Genomic DNA, 20,039 nt, shown 5'->3' on the forward strand with positions numbered 1-20,039 from the left:
CTGTCCGTTACTTTGTAGGATTTTGACTATTTAGATCAGTATTCATGCGTAACTGTTATAGTGTGTTGTGCTATCAGTTACAAAAACGGTAGAGAGAGAGAGAAAGCACTTGCATGGTTATTGTAACTTCTTTGTACTGTCATATCGAAATTGTGGTCCTCCTTGTGTTAAACATGATCAATATTTGTATGCCTATATTTTACTGACAGTTAGTCCCTTTCAGTAAACAATTCATTCCTATTTAGCTAAATGATCCATTGTCACCTTAAGTTACGAGCCACATATCTATGTAATGTTGCAACATACATACACATTTAATACTAAGTCAAATGCCACGTAGTTTCTCAGTATAGCATGCGTGCGCTCAGATATTATCTTACGTAGCGTAACGAATCTATCGTGTCCATCTTGAAACTCGCGCTCGGCAGTGATCGACAGATCCCGGGCAGAATCAGGGCGACCTAAATTTGCATGATTATATGAAATATATTGTGTACACCGAAGTACACAATAGAAAACAACCACGCTACCAATCCACGCAACATGTCAACAATGGTGAGTACGATGTTCATCTGTTTCTTATCCTTTTCCTATATACTTTCTATGCTGACAAAGTATGGACGTTTATTTAGAAATATATTTTCATGATTATATTTAGATAGTTTCTCTTGTACCCGAATGATTTATGTTTACGTGCTTTGTAAATGATTTTAACAAGACGACTGATACTCGATATCTTATATTCTTAGAAAGTGATATTTCAGCCTTCTGCCGAAGTCTTGATTTTATTCTCTCCAGCATAGAAGTTCCAAAACGGATCACTTGCATTTGTTTACGATCATAACAGTTTTGGATTACACTTATTAATGCATGCAATTGATGTCTATATATTGAAGATATTCTTTAAAAAGCATCTAAATTGTCAAATATGTAAGATCCTTGAAATACAAGTTGGGTAAAAAAATGAAAGATATAATGTACTTATTGTACATTACTCCTTGTTATTCAAAAGCAGACATATATCTGCAACTGTTTCTTCATGCATAAACAGTCTTATTTGGTTTGTTCTAACGCGATTTGAAAGCGTATTTATCTGGGTACTTCAAATATTTTGTTCGATATCTGCAACAAAACTGAACATGTGAATCATATTTTGCTGGATTTGAGGTGCGTTTGTTGTTTTTATCTACTTAATATCAGAGCTATATTCAATATTCTTCTTGAATTATTTGTATACTTTGAATTTACATCGTCCACTTTGACAAACATAAATGGCATATAATGTAACGATTATGCTTATGCGCTGGTTCAGTATGTTCAATTTCAGAATTACGTGGATTATGACAGGTTATGTTAGGTATAAAATTTCTATATTTGAGAACATTTAGTTTAAAAGAATGATGATCTTGGTTTTTCTATTGAAACTGATATCCCTTACGTCACTCGCAAAACATCAAGAAATAATGAATACATAACAATAATGTAAGTGTTAAAAATGTATTCATATTTAACAACGCTAGTGTGGGTTCATTGCTTTCAAGTGTTAGCTTGCATGTTCATGATATTGTTTCTAATTACATTTATTTATAACAACATCAGACATATCAAAATTTTATTTCAATCCACGATCATTTTATTTAAATTTTAAATGTGACAATCAATAAAAATACAGATGACATCAAATAACGCTTTAAAGCTACAATATACAGATGACAACGCCAACGTGAAGAGTGTTTTCCTGGTGTGAATAGGGTCTATATGGAAACAGGGTCGGACAACTTCTTACTTCCGGTGGCAGCTGCCTTGCAAAACTGGTGATCGGATTAGTTCTTGGAGGTGGAATGAGTCATATGCTCTAAGACTTGCCCTCAAACATGGACAAAATCTACATAGTATATCCAGACCCTACATCAGATTTAAGAGAGATGAACATTTTGACCACAATGTCGATCATAATTAAACCATGCCTCGAGATATCCAGGTACTAATATGATAATGTGTTAAATATAGTATTATTTAGACGTTTAATCATTCAAGCTGCATTTGAATGTCATAGCATTCACTGTATATAATGAATTTACTTCTTTAAGATTAGTAGGAATATGACGACACATCAGTTGTAATGATTCCAGTTTCCCGTTTGATAATAATCGGGCTGTATCTTTGTAACTTTTCACGATATCTATAGGCATACCACTTTAATTCTAATTAGGTATACACGACTCCAATTTTACTACATTATGTGAGGGACATACATTTTCTGACCTAAAGGAATTTAAGTTTCATTTTCTTCCAGCCAGAAGCACCATTGAAAGAACTAGATCGAACTCAACCATAGTTCGTGTATGTTAGGCTGAGGCAGCCTTAGATTATTCCAGTTTGAATGGTAAAGAATGTCGTGCTATCTATGATCCTCGTAGGCAAATATTCGATGGGCGGTATGTACAACAGAAGCAACATGCACAATAATAATGTTCCTACGTAACAACATCCAAACTCAAATAAACAATGGAAGTAGCAGTAGTAGCAAAAATAATGGTAGATGTAAAATAAACTATAAACATCTAATGCATTGTAGCTACAATATCTCTGAGTTAATGAATAGTTTTAACCAAAGGGCGATCTAAATAAATGATAAATCTCATAAAAGGATAGAGTCTGAGTATGTATTTAGGTTATTTAATTCATGATATTGATATTGTACATAGACAGCTTTAAAATTTATTGAGATAAGATAACTGTCTTATCCAAAATAATACAGATATAAATACATTTAATGCCACAGGTTTTAAGAAACGAACATGGTTCATTGAATTTGTTTGTTAACCTCTGATTTGATCAAGAAACGTTTTTGAAAGAAGAATTTATTACGTTTTATTTAATGATTATCACAAGCTTAAAAAAGAATATATGTTTTAGGTATTCGTGGAAAAAAATAGTATGTCTGAACCTAATTTGCACTACACTTTCTGGTTGTCCGCATCATTCTTGCTTTGTTTACCTGTATTTTTATGTTAAAATGTGACAAAGTTGAATGATCATGCCTGATTTTAACTGTGTTTTCTTCCAAAATATGTACTTGTTAATCGTTTTTTAGAGTTACTATGAAAACTAGAACAAAGAGACTTACATACTTTACAAATATTTGAAGATTCCTGTTCAGGTAAGAATCTCTATAATTTTCCAAAACAAAATCGAGTTATTTTGATTATAGCGTTATAAAAGGAATGTGAAGATATTCACATATTTTCGAATTTTCTTTAGAACGTATATTATATAGTCTTATTTGAAATCAAAGTAATAAAGATGATATTTAATAGTTTGTTTCCTTTGAAAGCTGTGATAGCAAATATATAAATTATTTCAAGAATGTATTATATCATTTGAGATGTGCCTACATACAATAGTTTGTTAATCACATGGTAAAATATACATATAATTCAATCAAACCAAACTCACATGAACTAAAAAGACTGTACACCATAGAGTATACATGGGGCAATATCATTTTGACTTGGATAACATCATGAAGTCAATCGTAAATTCAACAAAAGTTATTAAACATGTGCAATATTGCATAATACATTAAAAATGACAATATTGTGTCATGGAACACATTGAAGAATTCACTAGAAGTCTGAGAATGTACAATTATATTCACTAGTAAGAATAACATTTCAACCAACACAGCATCGAATGAGAACAAATCCTTGCTATGTGTTCCAGGAAGGCCCTCCGTTCTACCCATGCGGCGTAGCCATCCCTGCTGCAAGAGATGTGTTTGTAGTTGACAGATGCAGTATGCCTATTAAGATATACATGCCTCAGTGTGACGAATGCATCCGTCAAGGAAACATGAAACGTTATGGTAATTTTTACCAGGTATAATATCCAAAGCAGATATCCCCGATGTAGCACAGTATACATCGCATATTGTTTTTATTGGTTTAAATTCGTGTTTAAAGTGTGGTACAAGTTCTGTAGAATCCAATGTTATTTTTCTAAATTTTCAATTATTATTATTATCATTATTTCCTTCAGATATATCTTCCCAGTGGGTCATGGATGAAATAACTAGAGGAATCTCTTTCAACGTTTACATGTATCCATCAATTTCTTACCGCACGGCAACATCTGTACTCTGTGGCTATCTAGATAGTGACGTACAGAACGATTTCATGATACGAAATGGAACAACCGTTACAGACAACAAATTTGAAGACTTTACCTCTAATTGGCTGTAAGTAACGTTTAATTATTCGAATTTTAATTATAAAACGAACGAACTCTCTCGTAGCGAAAGTTGGATTCATGGGCAATTCATTTCGTAAAGATAATATTCATGTCAGACATGAGCCTGTGTGTATGTGCGTGTGTGTGTTTGTGTAAAACTGCTTCTATGTTGGTCTAAAAGTCAGTGTTACGATAACAAATTATTTAGCAAATAGGGATTGAATTTGGACCTATATATAAAATGAGTTTAAAATGTTTTAAATCGTATTTGGAGTTACTTTAGGAATGAAAGTCATTTAAAATTAATACACGTGAGACAAACTCCTGAATTATCCAATCTCTTTGTCAAAGATGTCATCTTGAACTAAGACATATATTTCTAAAGCGATCTGATTACCTCTCTCTCTCTCCTGCATGCTTACATTGTTTCCTTAAAGCCTGAAGCCTGACGAGGATCTGTTTAATACTTCGAACTACTGGTCCCTGCCAAGGTGGCCCCGTTAAGACTTGTTTTGTCTCTGTGGCGAATATCAACATGGTCGTGTTTTGTAATCTGACAACTGCAGTCATAACTCACTTAAATTTTGTCCTGAAAGTGCGCTTAAAGTCTGTTTTGCAGCAGATGGTAACAGAAAGCTAGGCATAAATGTAAATGTAACAATTCAGCTGGATTCTAGTGATGTTAATGTCAGTCTGAGCAGAAATAATACAACGAGGTAAGGGAAAAACCCATTAAAATAAAGATCGTGTGATATTTTTGGTTTTGTAATAATTTATATATTTTAAAATTGTAACATTCTTTAATCAGCAATATTCTTTTCAAAATTGATGAACATGTTCGAATTGGATTTGAACTTAAATCATAGTTTTCAACAACTTAAACATAATGGTTGTTCTTTATGCTATGTATCTGAATTAAACATGTCAAAACGCTGAATAGGTCCTGGTATTAGAACTTAAGTAATGAAATAAATGACTTTGCAAGATATTATATAACATGCAATATCCTATCTTCTAACACTCGGTATATTTAATTGTATTAGATTATTGGCTAAAGAGTGTACCTTGCTACCGAGAGATTAAGTTATTGACCTAACTATCTAGCCACCGATATATATATATATATATATATATATATATATATATATATATATATATATATATATATATATATATATATATATATATATTACTTTATTGACCGGGGCCCCGAGTAGCCGAGTGGTCTAAAGCGCTCACCTTTCCGGATCACTGCCATCCTCTGTCTGCGTGGGTACGAGTCCAAGGGTACGTGGGAAAACCTGCCAGTAGCTTCTCGTGGTTCGGTGGTTCTTACCTGGCTTTTCCAGGGTTCGTCCTCCACCAGTTATACTGGTCGCCATGTATAGCTTATCTTGTGCTGAAAAATGGCGTTAAACGCTAGAACAAAATTACTTTATGGACCTATAATGTACAGGTTAATGGCATATATAATTGTGCAATTTACTGACAGGTATTAAAGTCATAATAGAGACAAGTCATTTGATATGAATTACCTGTGTTTATGTCTGATTTATTTTACTATTTGTTATTTAAAATATAATTAGATTAAAGATTGATCATAATAGGAATACGTGTGCTATATATTAAGTACTGGACAAGTCAACTTCGTTAAAGTACAAACTAACGTTTAGGTTGAGTTTTAAGCGAGAGCCATATGAAAAACACAATGCTATCATTTAATGTTGCTGTAACCAGAAACAATATCCTCTTTGATAATTGTCTTACTTTGTAGTCAATTTGTACAAGGGTGTCTAAATCAACTCACTAAAGTGTAACCGATATTTATATGAGTTCGGTACTAATGAGGTGGCCAACTTAGAAGGATACGCAGAGTTTTATTCTGTTCTTAAGCAATATCGTGATCAGGCGCCGGCCATATTTTAATGCGACTGGACCCGTAGATATATGTGCATGCAGCTGTATTTCTGGCAGACAAATTATTATTATAATGTACACTTTTAGACATTCACAACTATGCAGTTACTAAGATAACGTGATGACCTTAATTCAATTTAAATCTCTTGATTAAATTATATTGCGCCAATTTTAAAGATGGCTATACTTTTGTGAATACATCATTGTTTGCAGTGGATAGTCATTTTGCTATTCTTGGTGCATGCAACCCAGACTAAGGGAAACGTTGTAGAAGATAGTGCCAACTACGAGTGCTGGTCTTAATAAAACAGTTCATTGTTATTCAAGAAATGCTCAGAAGTCCTTACATTGTTCCATAATCCTTCGGCAATAAGTGTACGAAAGACGCTCTGGTCAGATATTCAGTATTGACTTAGATATTCTTAATTGTTGTTGTAATTAAAAAAATGAATCCTGTTAAGTTCGAAATAACAACGTCTCCGCATGCGTTCATTAACTTCTTTTAAATTAAACACTCACACACACACACACACACACACACAAACACACACACACACACACACACACATATATATATATATATATATATATATATATATAGAGAGAGAGAGAGAGAGAGAGAGAGAGAGAGAGAGAGAGAGTATATATATATATATATATATATATATATATATATATATATATATATATATATATATATATATATATATATATATATATATATATAGTATGTACGCTGTATCAATGATATACCACGAGATGTATACATTTTTCATTAAAAGGAAACGAGGCTTGTCCGAGTTTCCTTTTAATGAAAAATGTATACAACGAGTGGTATATCATTGATACAGCGTACATACTATGCATATATTTTATTTATACCACATCAAGGTTTTCATTTTATATGGGAGATAAAACTGACGGCCACAAACAGCGCACTTTAGGGGAGTGAACTCTTCACAACCCCTCGCATGTATGCACGCTCAAAAAAGAAGTTCTGTAGTTATTCATAATTTCCTGTACACTTCATTCATATTAATTTATATATGTTTCTTTTTATAGCACTATTAATAAAATGAAAACACAAGGCTGATAGTTAACATTCAAAATATTTTTAATAATGTGCATGCAAACATTGAATTTGCAGCGTTTGTTGTCATGGACAGTAACAGTGCGGCCATTTGCTTCGATATCAACCGTACTATTCGAGCCGGAAATGTCAAAATAATGAAGGAACAATAGGTAATTAAACAATTTAACCTTAACCACATTTCATTGATATCGTTTATGTCCATATTTCGCTATTTCTATTGACTGTCAGTGTCACCGTCAATAATTCTCCTACGTTTCCGCTGTGTGGGCCCTATTTGAGAATTCGCCTGTTGAAAGTTGACCCAGTTAGGGATGTCGTTCATGTTTTCCGTTAGGTTCATAACAAACATATTTTGTACGGTTATGTTTGATCCGTAGAATGGGTTGCTGATAATCTTATTCTGCTGAATATTACACGTTTGGGAGCTTGATATACTGCAGTCTGCAGCTGTGCAGCTGGAAATTTCTTTGTTGTGGGGGTGGGGGTTAACATCATCATTACTTGGGTGGCCGGTGTTGCTCAGGTAACTGGAGTACGTCTGTTGTTGTTTTTCACTAATGTTTAAGTAGCTGTTTATAGACTGCACGTTTTTGTGGCCAAAAATTTGCATGATATCAGTTGGGGGAATGTTTTTGTCTCTTAACTTCTGAATTAAGTACTCGCAGCTACTTGTGTTTGTTAATTTCTTTCTTTCTGTAATATTTGCCTTCTCTTTCATTTTGTTCATGATGCTTCCATGTTTGTTAATTCCAACGACTTGTTTCCTAAACCATTTTGGGTTTGTCGCTGAGATTGGCATAGTGATGGGCGCAATATAGAAAGGATCTTCACGTTGACAAAAGTCTGCTGGTCTTAGCTCACCATACCGTTTGTAGATAGCAAGTGGATCTCTCTCTTTGTTGTTTTTGTTTTCATACATCTTAGGATTAATATCCCTGATGTCCTTGACATTGTCTCCTGTTCTTGTTTTTGTCTGCCTTTCATTGAGTTCAAGATATGCAAGGCCATTCACATTTTTCTTTAGTGTAGCATCCCCCCCATTTCAGATTGTAATGTTCAGTCACTCCCCTCAAACCAAAATGTACAGAGTTGTTAAACCACAATATGTTAACAATGGCTTCAGGTGTTTCCATCCCCATTAGTTTTTTACTATACAAGGCATTTACTTCTTCATCTGTGATCGGTTGACTCCGATTGGGTTTATTTCCTTTTCCTTTAGATTTTAAATCTTTTTGCTTAGCCTGAAGAGCTTCCCTTGTTAATGCAAAATTTGTGTCTGTTCCTCTCATGATTGTACCTGCATATTTCTTGATTTTAAGGTGGCGATCAATGGAGCTGATGATGCTTCTTAAGCTGTTCGGTTCAAACTCAGATCCATCTTTTCTCCTAACACTGAGTATAAAACAAGCCAGGTGTTGATCCAATTCAGATGGGTTTATCTTGTCTAACTTTCTGAATTCATTTTTTGACTGCAAGAATTCTGTCACTAGCCTTACATCAAAAAGTATATTTTTTAAGGTGTTTGCATTCTGCTTACTTTCTATAAATTTCAGTATATCATCAGGCTCATGGTGTACAAATCTGTCTTCCCTAACACAATGATCATTTTCATTTACAAATGTCTCAGCCATGTCTCTATCAAACTCTCCAATTAGCTCACAGTTTAGTAGATTAAATGTCACTTCTTGATCTGCTCCTTATCTGATGTCATTGTTTTCTTTTTTCCACAGAGTTGCAATGTTTGATTTTTGCCAGAGGGAGAGACTTGAAACAGCAGTGTTGACAGAGATGACAGCAGACGACACAGGGTGGGGCTCAATAATGTTTATTTCCTGAACTGAGTATTGTTGGTTTTTTATATAAAAATGTTAGTTTCTATAAAACATTTTACAAGAAAACCATTATCTTGTTATTTTTTCCTTTTTAAATGTAATATTACAAGAAATTCATATCCATGTTTAGAGAGTATAAAAGCTATAAAAACATCTTCATTATGCGTATTCATACGCCATGGGCAAATCACAATTTGATATACCAATACTATTGGTATGTCAAGTTGCTTTATACCAGCACTTCAAAGGCCATGTTATTTTGAATGGATATGGTATAAATATATATATATATATATATATATATATATATATATATATATATATATATATATATATATATATATATATATATATATATATATATATATATATATATATATAGTTATATGTTGGTGTGATTGCCAGCTTGCCCGTGTGCCTTTCTGTACCTCGTTTTTGGTTTGGGAGCTATTTACCTTATTTATCAAATAATCATTCTATTTTAAATTTTCAAAGGGACTATACCAGCACTAAAATCCAGAGCTACAACACAAAACAATTATCCGATCATTATAGCACAATAATTAAATTACTATTCCTAAGACGCAGATTGCCAATACAATGTTTTTGGGCACCTACCCACCTGGACAACGCTAAGAATAAATTATTTACCAGGTTACAGTAAACCAACCACTACCATAGCGCAATGAATCCAAGCAAAGAAACAACAAACGAAACTGGTGTAATTACTTCTGCCTTATTACAAGAGTAGAAGGACATGGCTTGTCCTACGAATTGCACTGATCAAGGAGACTGTATCAAAGGTAAATTGTACAATATAATATGCATCGATTACTTAAAATGAACGTTGCTTTATTTAAAATAATCATCTACTCCTTTAATTTATAATGATTTATGATTCTCTTGCAACTATTCAACTTTTATTTTCAGAATGAGAACAAAAATATGTTTTACCACTTCTACTGTCGCATCTTGTACCAATATGTAAATTTTAAGTCAGACTGTTATCACAATAGTATCTAACATCCAGTATTCTTCGACAGACTCGTGTGAAAGAGGCATCGATCAATCTCATGGAACGAATAATAAAAAAACATATTTTCCTCGTGTTCCTATTTATTTTTAAAACTTCAAATCAATGAAAAGAAATGAGGACAGTTAACAAGCAAGTACGTTAATTGATCATAAGAGCACCGGCAAAGTTTTCAACTTAGTGCCACTATTATGTCACGTTATTTGCCATAGCATAAGCATACCTACGGCAGGTGCGATGTTACTCATCATTTCACCCTGCAACAACAGGACATGTTACTTGATATAATAGAAGGCAATTATCTTGAACAATAGCCTTACGTGTTTTATATATTCAAACATCACTTACTAGAAAGAACGTTTAATTTTGACCAAGTCATTTATTTATTAAAGTTGCTGTACATCACGGCTTAGAGGTTGTTGCAAAATCTCATGTCCTCACAAGTATGTCATATATTTCAAAATAGTTAATTGTAGCAAACCGGTCAAATTAATCGAAATGTACATTTCTAACTGTCGAAATAAAATTGTAACTGTCTGGCTGGTGACTACATGTCCATTGTTCGTCATAACTTTTAAACGACTAAACATTCAGCTTTCAAACATGATAAAATGTTCTCAATCCTTGCTACAATAAACTGATCATCTAGCAAATGAAGGAGATAGAAACAACTTAAATGTATCTTTCTTTTGACAACATTCGGTACTGCCGGTATTGATTATGAGAACATAGTGTGGCACCTCGATTCTAATTATGTCAAGCGAGATTAATGCATAACCTAGTACAGATGGAATGTTCGGAAAAAGACCAATGCAAGCTAAAATAACATGTATGGCTTGATATTAAAATCAGGATCGGTCTCTCCCGTTAAATATGCGGATTTGCTTTATATTCCAAAATGAACAGTGTGCAGAGTACAATATTGTGAAATGGAATCGTATCGTTAACAAAATCGAAACTGATATATAATGGATCATGATAAATACAAACCACTATTCTGTTAGGTTGTCATGAATTTAAAAGAAATATAGAGTACACGTGTGGTAGTAATCTCATCACTTGTATACTTATACGCAGATTAAAATTGTCTGACTATATGTAAAATTACATTGTAAACATGGACATACACACAGTTATTTCATGTTAACAGATAATATGTAGAACTTTATAATAAAATATAAATGCGATTTAGGGGAGATGGAGTGATTGAACGAAATGTAAAAGGCACAAAGTGCCAGCGATACATTACAAAATTGATGATGTTTATCCATTTTTCTAATGGACAGGTAAATGCCTTTGCTACAATGGTTTTTGAGGTGAAGTATACGACATTCCTAACAGAAGAGTCTGCGATTTGAACGAAACGATTTGCGACTACACTTCGATCCGTGGAGATTATTTTGCAGATTCCCCATTACTGTCTTGTCGTCTTTCACTTTTTCAGGTGAAACCCAATTTATTTCCGTTTTTTTTTTTTTTTTTTTTTGCAATTCATTTCGAACGTTTAGTTTAAATAACAAGAAACTATAATAGTTTGCTTTACGATAATCTTTCATTATCAGATTAATTAAGTGGACGATGAAAGAGAATAAAACACTAGTGACTGTTCTATGATAAATATTCACTTTTCTTTAAAACTAATATTAAAATCAAAATCATAAATGTAACTAAAATTAAGAAAGTGAAAAACACGTAAATGATTATCAATTAAATTTTGCTAGATTAATCAAAATTTGCTTTTTACTTAAAATACGATATCAAACATATCGTGTATACAATATACAGCACCATGTTTTATAATATTGCCCTTAACATTTCCCAGATAAGCCCCTGAAAAAACACATTGCTAACATTGAAGCAGACTCGAAAGATTTGAACCTCCTAAGTACATATATGCAAATGTATATTTCAGAAAGTGCGATTTCGGAATCGATTTCGTGAAGTATGAGGATAATTAATATATTTGGCAGTTGTAAAACTGCTTTTCTGTGACTCATTATCTCGTTTGGATGTATTGGCTTACTTTGATCTTCTCTTTTATGGTGGATATTTTAGTATAGTCAACTCAAACATTTATGCAAGCTTGCTACATCAATTGGCATAACGTTAAAATATTTTCAAATTATTTCTCATGCATGCCACATAATAACACATCACAAATAAGTTCCTTAACTTCAAACTGTCCAAATCCATGGTTTGTATAACGATAAGTTGTCAAGCAGGTCATGTAGCATGCATTCTCATTGGTAAATTGATTTCGCTTGCTACGAGTAATTTGTTCGTCCAAACAAGGACGCTTGTTCAATACAGTGTTTGGACTAGGCACATATGCCAAAGACTGATGTTGAACGAATATGATCCACGCCCCTCAGCACGCAGAGACGAACAAATACAAACGTATGATGTCACTCCAGTCTGTATATTCCATCTGCCAAAACCAATATATCCGGTTATGTTTCCTGCCAGTTGCTAATGTATGATTTTTTAATGATAAACGTTTGTGCTTTTTCAACGATAAACGTTAGCTGTCTCCTCTCTCTTTCTCTCTCTTGTGTTACTATACTGTCTGACATTTTAAATATTGTCAGCGCAAACAACTTTGCATAATGTTTGCTAAGTCAAATATTTTGCATTTAAAATACCTTTTAAATAATTTTCATTTGTCAAATGCATATATAAGGTTGTCACTTGCCCCAAACGGAATTATTTTACTAACCCCGGAGACGTACGGCCAAATTAAAGGTTAAATAGCTGCGACACCACAGAAAGCAAAATCGATGGTCTATGTGTTAAAATATATAACTCTTTAATAAACTATATCACAGTATTCCACAGTTACACGACAATTATTCAATGCAATTGCTTCCAACCACAACACGAATAATCCAAATTGCCGATTATCTCATCCATCGAAATTAAAGGTAAGAGGGTTTCTTTCCCGTGTCCATTCTGTTACTCATCTGTAACTTCAGTTTTCTATTCCTTTCCCGGCTTTCCTTGTGGGTACATCCGGTAAATCTCGTTTCCGTTCTCACGGCCCTCCTTCCTTGCACAACAGCTTATCACTAAGTGCTCTCCAAATCGTCTCATCTCTGATATTTGGGTGGTGTCCGTTCCCACCCATACAGCTTCATGTGGATTAGAAGGGACGTACAATGGTGCCGCCTTGTTCAAACACAGGATAATTAAAACGCTCTCACCGATCTTTCATCAGAATAATAATTAAATCACTAGGTCAATTTCATTCACTCACATCTAAATATTCCACATACTGTTGTTCTATAATAAATGCTATAACAACAACAATATCACGAATTATGATAGATACATACATACACCTAATTCTCTTTCTAGTAAAATATCAGCATCAATAATATTCCTTCGCATGCCTTACCTTGCAAATTATAAAAGGCACAAAAAAGAAACGCATAATTATACAAGCACAAGACCTACAAAGCCTAACTCTGCACAATTCACAACTATATTTTCAAATACTAGCAAGTACAAGGTCGAACTACTGACTATTAAATTCAGTTCTGCTCCACGGTACAACACCGTAGCAGATTACACCATCCCCTTCGATTTTATGCTAACGAATACATATATTAATCTTGAATAGTACTAATTCGATATATTCTACATTACGACCTGTTTATAATTCAGCTTCGCATTGAAGATTAAATTTCTACGAAATTATATGCACATAATAACGTATAAATATTACAACACCCAATTAGTAAGTGAGACTGATCGGGTGAAAATATTTTACCTCAGACGCCTTTGTTCCAAGCTTTCTGAAGTACAAAAAACTAACTTCCCGCCCTTTTGAACGAGAGCAAAACGTCGGCACTTGGAGGGCAGTCAAGTATTTCAATTGCCCTATGATCTGCTCCCTTCAATGACCAGACATGCAGTGTTTCTGTCACAACGGATTAAGCTGAATACTGTCTTGTTGCGTGCGAGAAAAAAAAAATTTCATTACCTTAGTTTTTATTGGATACCGGTGGTCTCTTTGAAAACGGTATGAGGGTAGTATTACTGAGGTATTACAAGGTCGGGTTTCCGGCCTCCAAGCCTAACCCGACCGGTGACATCACTGCTAACTGTAAACAACCAGAATTTCTCACCCCGCGGCAAGACCTTCAAAGGAAGTAACCGCAACTTTGAAGTTAAAGCAATCCCTCTTTCACGGACAATATTTTCTTTGTTTCAGATTCGGTCTAAAGTTGTAAGATTATATAACACTTATTGACATTCCCCAAAATACTTTGAATTACTAATTCTATCAAAAGACATTTATAAACATGAGACAGGAATTGTTAACAAACATTCTCACATAACTTAATACCGATAATATGTATGTTTTACATGATGTCAATCAATACACTTTGTCGTAATTTTAAAACGGAAAGTAAAATGTTTCTCAATTGTCTGTTTTCAGGTAAAAGGAAATGAGATAAGATTTCATGACAATAGTTCTATAACCCTCAAAGCAAACTGGATCAGTTTTGCCGAAGTATCATGTCAGATCCAAGCGGTCGGTAAAATTCCCTGATGATCTTGACGCACTTGCCATTGAATACAGTGTCGCCGTTGGCAACAACATAAAGCTATTTCGACGTAATATCAGCTTGTTAATAGTCGATTCCTTATGCGTGGATTGTATTAAGGCATCGTTTGGTATAGTGTGCACGTTGAAGGTATTGCAGAAACGCTAAAGGTAGTGATTTGATTAATTTTAATAAAAACATTTTTTTAGTCTTTCGACGATATGTTATAAAAGACATTAATGTAAATATGCAAGAATTTGATAAATGCATATACAGGCATATTGAAATTCATACATACATACATACATACATACATACATACTCATTTTCTTGAGTACACAGGATAATAATATTGTAAGGTTTATAAGTGCACAAAATATGTTGCATCCTAAGTATTTTAGCTTGAAATTAAAACAAAGTAAAATGTATGAGGGATATTTAAGGATTCTGGATATTAGTTCGCTGCACAACAACGTTCTTTATAGGGAATAGTTGGCCATTTATCCTGTCAACGTAATCCCTATACACTTCTAAATGCTTTCTTGCTCTGATTATAAAATTATTAAAAGCCCTTTCGTATTTACATTTTGTTATGTTAATCGTAGGACTGGAAGACTGCATTTCCAACCACATGTCGACTTTGCATCTGTCAGTGAATATTTGATAAAGAGATTCATTCAAAAAATCATTTGTAGCTAAATCAGGGCTGAAAGGATATGGCAAAATTTGAATGTTGTCATCTGTCAAGAATTATATCGCTAGGTAGATTTATGCTCATGTACGCTGTCTTAAAGTTGATGTATACCTCGGGTACCTGTTCGCAGACGTGCGGTTTGGTAATATTCCGCGATTTTGGCAACACTTTGGAGACACAACAATGTCCATTGACACTAACCAGGTCTGATGGATACGTGCACGTCTGTGTCTTTGCTTCGAACAATAATGCGCACAAATCTCTTTTGACATTCCAGCTACGCCATGTGATATTTGCTTTCTGCTCGTATGCTCCGATTCAAGCGTTATTGTTATCTCTAGAATCGAATATAAAACAGTAACTCAATATTTCATCACATGTAACAGTCTCATTCGAATATCACTTGGTACTCTTTTCGTTTATATCGATTTGGACAAATTGACAATTTCAATCCAGGACTGTTTTTGATCAGCCATCAACAAATGCGGGACCCGTCCAACACAAACCTTCATGAACTTTGGCGATATACCAAATACAGCTGACTAAATAATAATAATAATAATAATAACAATAACACTATCTTCCTCTCCATCATGTCCCCTCTTCAACAGCCACTTCCGCTCACCAACTGATGAGGACTGTCTTGCAGAACGTGGGTCGTCTTCCACAGAGAAGATAACATCTTTAAAATAATGAAATCACATCAAAATTATACACCTTTACAAAGATATGCACATGTAGACTGGGTCAAACTCGGACATTATTTCAGAGTGTACCCTTACATTATCCTGATTTGAAACAATGTTCTTTGCACAGTACATGAATTGCTATTGTGCGCATTTTTATGACAATGACCAGAGTTACGTCGCATGCATATATTTGCTACACGTGAAGTTATAAATAAATTAGTCAGTTCTTTTGTTTATCGATCTGCAATAAATATATTGACATGTTCAAAGCAACATGAACCTATAAGCAAACATTCAGAACGTTTTATATGTATCTCGTATAGTTGCATAATGTTTTCAAAAGTTCGAATTTACTAAAGGATACACAATCTGTCCATAGTTGAGAGATACGTTTATTGATAAACGTTGGATCAAGACGAAGTCTGCAGAAAAGGAAACGAGTCATGTCGTTCTCTAAGCATTATATTTTGTGTCTAATTATCTCGTATATATTCACTAAAAAAATGTTAGGATAAGTCTAGCAACAATTACAATAATTATAATGTACCTGCAGACAATTATAAGTATTAATGTTATTTCAATCCTTTAAGTGCTAATTTTACAGTTGTGCTGATGCTATTTGGAACCTGAACGTAATATATAATCTATCAGGAGTTTAGACAGAAAAACAAAACAAACAATCAAAATAACAAAAAAGAAAAACAAAGGCATCTTCTTCAGCAATGATGTTCGAACAAAGGCCGATTTCTTGCATATACTTTTCGTTATCTCAGTTCTTCAGGATCGACAGTCTTGATCATTTCCACAGTGGTGGGATTATTACTGGTGATGACTATGGTTGGTGATATTATGCACTACCGTCTCATACTTAGAAGAGGAAGGTAATAATGCAGTGTAAGTTTAACAACCAGCTATTGTTTCCATATAACAAATATCATGGCATTTAGATTACACTGTTTTGCCATTTATTAGTACTTAAGGATTGTCGTACGTGTTTATGTTCTTTTCATTTGAGTGTATATATATATATATATATATATATATATATATATATATATATATATATATATATATATATATATGTGTGTGTGTGTGTGTGTGTGTGTGTGTGTGTGTGTGTGTTGCTACGACTCTATGGTCATTAACTACGTCGCAACAGGAAGAAAGCTCAATAGGTTTTGCAAAACGTAACACATAATATAGTTATCAAAAAATATAAAATTAAAATTTAAGAGGAACTATAGCATGATGAATTAAATTGAAAATAATCGTAAAATGTTCTACTCAAGTCCAAACTAATCCAATGCTCTGAAGGCATTTTAGATCATTGAATGTACTGGTCTGTCAATAGTTCTGATGCCCTTGTCCAGAAGTCCTTCGAATAAATTCACAATAGTCTCAGAATAATATTTAGCTCAATGACCACTTTTTAATTCTATTGAATAATCCAAATTAACGTTTTCTCTCAAATCATTTTGAAACATAAGATGAAACACATCTACAAGCTGATGCTACAACAAGAACATTGGAGAAAGGAATAAACTAATTTTCCAGATCTACCCACATATACACAGGTATAGAGTCCTCACATATAATCTTCTCTTTCTCACTACGTGACATTTCACAAATACGTTGTAAATGAACGGCCTGTTCAACCCAATATGACATAACTTAATTCTTTTAAAAACCTACTTGATTAACCTATCCAATCCGAAATAACTCTAAACTCGTACAATGTTTATTAAAAATATTATTATAAAGGATCGTAAACACCTTCTTATCGAGTTTATGCAACAGTATTAAAATATAATATATACCCATGGACAAAACGTAGCACTAATATAACTTATTTATAGATGATCACTGAACTTTTTAGTCATGAACAAAAATTAAATATAATGTAGATACATTCATGTATAAAAGATTAAACAAAGTATAGATATATATAACAATGACAAAATATATATCTCCTTTCAAATTGTATTTCAGTATTGACTCCTTTCTATCACTTTTATGGAAAGCAAATGTTTTATATTAAACATTTGTTCTACAATTGTGCAGTCACATCTTCTAAGGAAAGGAATAAATACAAAATTCTTTATCTGCTACTAACTAAAGACTTGATTTTCAAGCTTGCCGGACTCTCAAAAATAATATGACAATCACGTGGATGAGAAATGCCTGTTTCGGTATTGACATGCTTTGAATAGATTTGTATTTAAGTCCGTGACGTCTTTACATGAAGCAAAACATTGGAAGCAAATGAAAAAACCCAAAGAACACAAAAACAATAAAAAAGAGTCGAAAAATAGAGAATGCTTTATCGGATGATTATATCATTTCGATATTCCATGATACGTCCACTATCCTGCCCTTATCAAAACGAATATTTAGTAACTGTAACTTACTTTCAACCAAGTGTTATTCAAAGGTACTAAATGGTAGCATGATTTCTGACAAATGTCCTGATGTAACTTATGCTTAAGAGAAACGAGGATAAATGAGTGTATGGTTCTACAATAACAAACACAAACACAAACCTAACATGACGTGACATATCTAACCAAATATCAAACTGTACGGAACTCGAAACTGTTTATGTTATATTTCTTGTGTGTGACAATTCAACAGTCCACTATGAGTCCTTCTATATTTACTTCCAGAGCTAAATACGAAAAGGAAACAAAAGAAGCTGCTTACGCATAAATGCAAGAAATGGAGGAACAAAAACAGAACCATTCAAATATAGAAGAGGTCTACGATGAAATTAGAGAATTGCCTTACCATTACGTAACCCCCAGGACACTATATATATACGGTTGGTGAGTCAGAAAACCACGAAGGAAGTTATGAGAAATTTAGTAATGCTGAAAAGAATGTGTGTGAAGGATATTTCTATCTAAACACCCTCACACCTAATGCATGTGAGTCAAAAACCATGTAACATGAGAACAAAGAACAGAGGTCTTCCACTGGAGAGACCAGTATGCACTATCTAAAGCCCGATGATGACCATACAAACACGGACGAGGATGTACGACTATAAATGAGCATTTTCTTTCTTGACTTGGTTTCTGTGCTGTTAATTATATATGTATTTTATGTAATAAGTAATTAACATATAATCAGACAAAAGTATGATTAAGTATGCACATTGCAGATAAATGTTCCTCTAGTTTTGTAACTCTAAAAAAAGTACTTGGTTTAAACATTTACTACCATGATGAAAATTGTACATTGGAAATATACAATTTAATGGCATTTATTTGTAGATGTTTGATAATTGAAAAAAGGTATAAATCTAATCAAAATATATTTCTTCTAATTCTGCATTCTTATTGTGTTTCTCCTTTTAAACAATGCAATCAATATTTAGGCAGTTACGACCCTTCTCAGATATAATGACGCATATCGAAATTGTAAGTTGGTGTCCAACATACTTCAAACGTATTAACCTATTCAACTTCTTTCATGACATTTGGTGTTTATTTTCACCAGTCTATTTCCATATGACCTTTTCTACCATTCAAGATTAGTACATTTAACTGACAGCTCCGATGGTCTACGTGGTTGGGGCGTCAGCCTCTGATGCGGTAGGTTGCGGTTTCGAACCCCGGCTGAGTCATACCAAAGACTTATACAAATGGTACTATAAGATGCCTCGCTTGCCGCTCCGAATTACGAGGTTTTAGTGCCAGGACTGGTCGGCCTAGTGTCAGGATAAAGTGAGTGGGTAGGACATAATGCTACATGTCTGCGGTATGATGTCCGAGTACTAGAATCACTATAAACTGGCACAGTGAAGACATCGTAGCGACATGAATGAAAAATTCTCAAAGCCACGTTAACAATCCAAATCACACACTCATATAGACACACCAGTTAACTAACTAAGACGTAGCGCTAATCCAAGAATCAATCAAACTTCAATTATTCAACTTAAGCAGAATAATTATAAATTAATACATGAAAACCGAGCTGAAAGTCGTTGAAGTATG

At 33.6% G+C, this 20,039-nt stretch overlaps 1 protein-coding gene across 6 annotated transcripts; it reads left to right on the plus strand.

Moving 5' to 3' along the window:
- Positions 1 to 29: 29 nt before the first annotated feature.
- LOC149786608 (uncharacterized) lies at positions 30 to 19,371 on the plus strand. 6 transcript variants are annotated; one of them, XM_089977110.1, is made up of 10 exons: positions 30 to 1,981; positions 2,297 to 3,868; positions 4,042 to 4,240; positions 7,298 to 7,392; positions 8,974 to 9,051; positions 9,730 to 9,878; positions 11,395 to 11,552; positions 14,550 to 14,828; positions 16,815 to 16,935; positions 18,705 to 19,371. In XM_089977110.1, the coding sequence occupies exons 2-4, from the start codon at positions 3,697 to 3,699 to the stop codon at positions 7,317 to 7,319; spliced, it is 393 nt and encodes a 130-aa protein (XP_089833236.1). In that variant the 5' UTR covers positions 30 to 1,981; positions 2,297 to 3,696; the 3' UTR covers positions 7,320 to 7,392; positions 8,974 to 9,051; positions 9,730 to 9,878; positions 11,395 to 11,552; positions 14,550 to 14,828; positions 16,815 to 16,935; positions 18,705 to 19,371. The 6 variants fall into 6 exon arrangements, 5 of the variants coding, with proteins under 5 accessions (XP_089833236.1, XP_089833233.1, XP_089833237.1 ...); XM_089977107.1 differs by lacking the exon at positions 7,298 to 7,392; XR_016424990.1 differs by lacking the exons at positions 30 to 1,981; positions 2,297 to 3,868; positions 4,042 to 4,240 and adding an exon at positions 5,426 to 5,520.
- Positions 19,372 to 20,039: the final 668 nt, after the last annotated feature.

The sequence above is a fragment of the Sinohyriopsis cumingii genome, chromosome 12, assembly GCF_028554795.1.
Source record: "Sinohyriopsis cumingii isolate HCF-2022 chromosome 12, ASM2855479v2, whole genome shotgun sequence".
Lineage (NCBI taxonomy): Eukaryota > Metazoa > Mollusca > Bivalvia > Unionida > Unionidae > Sinohyriopsis > Sinohyriopsis cumingii.

Excerpts from the sequence above, each read along its gene's own strand:
- LOC149786608 (XM_089977106.1), top strand. The coding sequence starts at position 3,697 with ATGAGAACAAATCCTTGCTATGTGTTCCAGGAAGGCCCTCCGTTCTAC. Across the intron at positions 3,869-4,041 it reads AGGAAACATGAAACGTTATG|ATATATCTTCCCAGTGGGTC; the intron begins GTAATTTTTACC and ends TATTTCCTTCAG. Across the intron at positions 4,241-8,973 it reads GACTTTACCTCTAATTGGCT|AGTTGCAATGTTTGATTTTT; the intron begins GTAAGTAACGTT and ends TTTTTTCCACAG.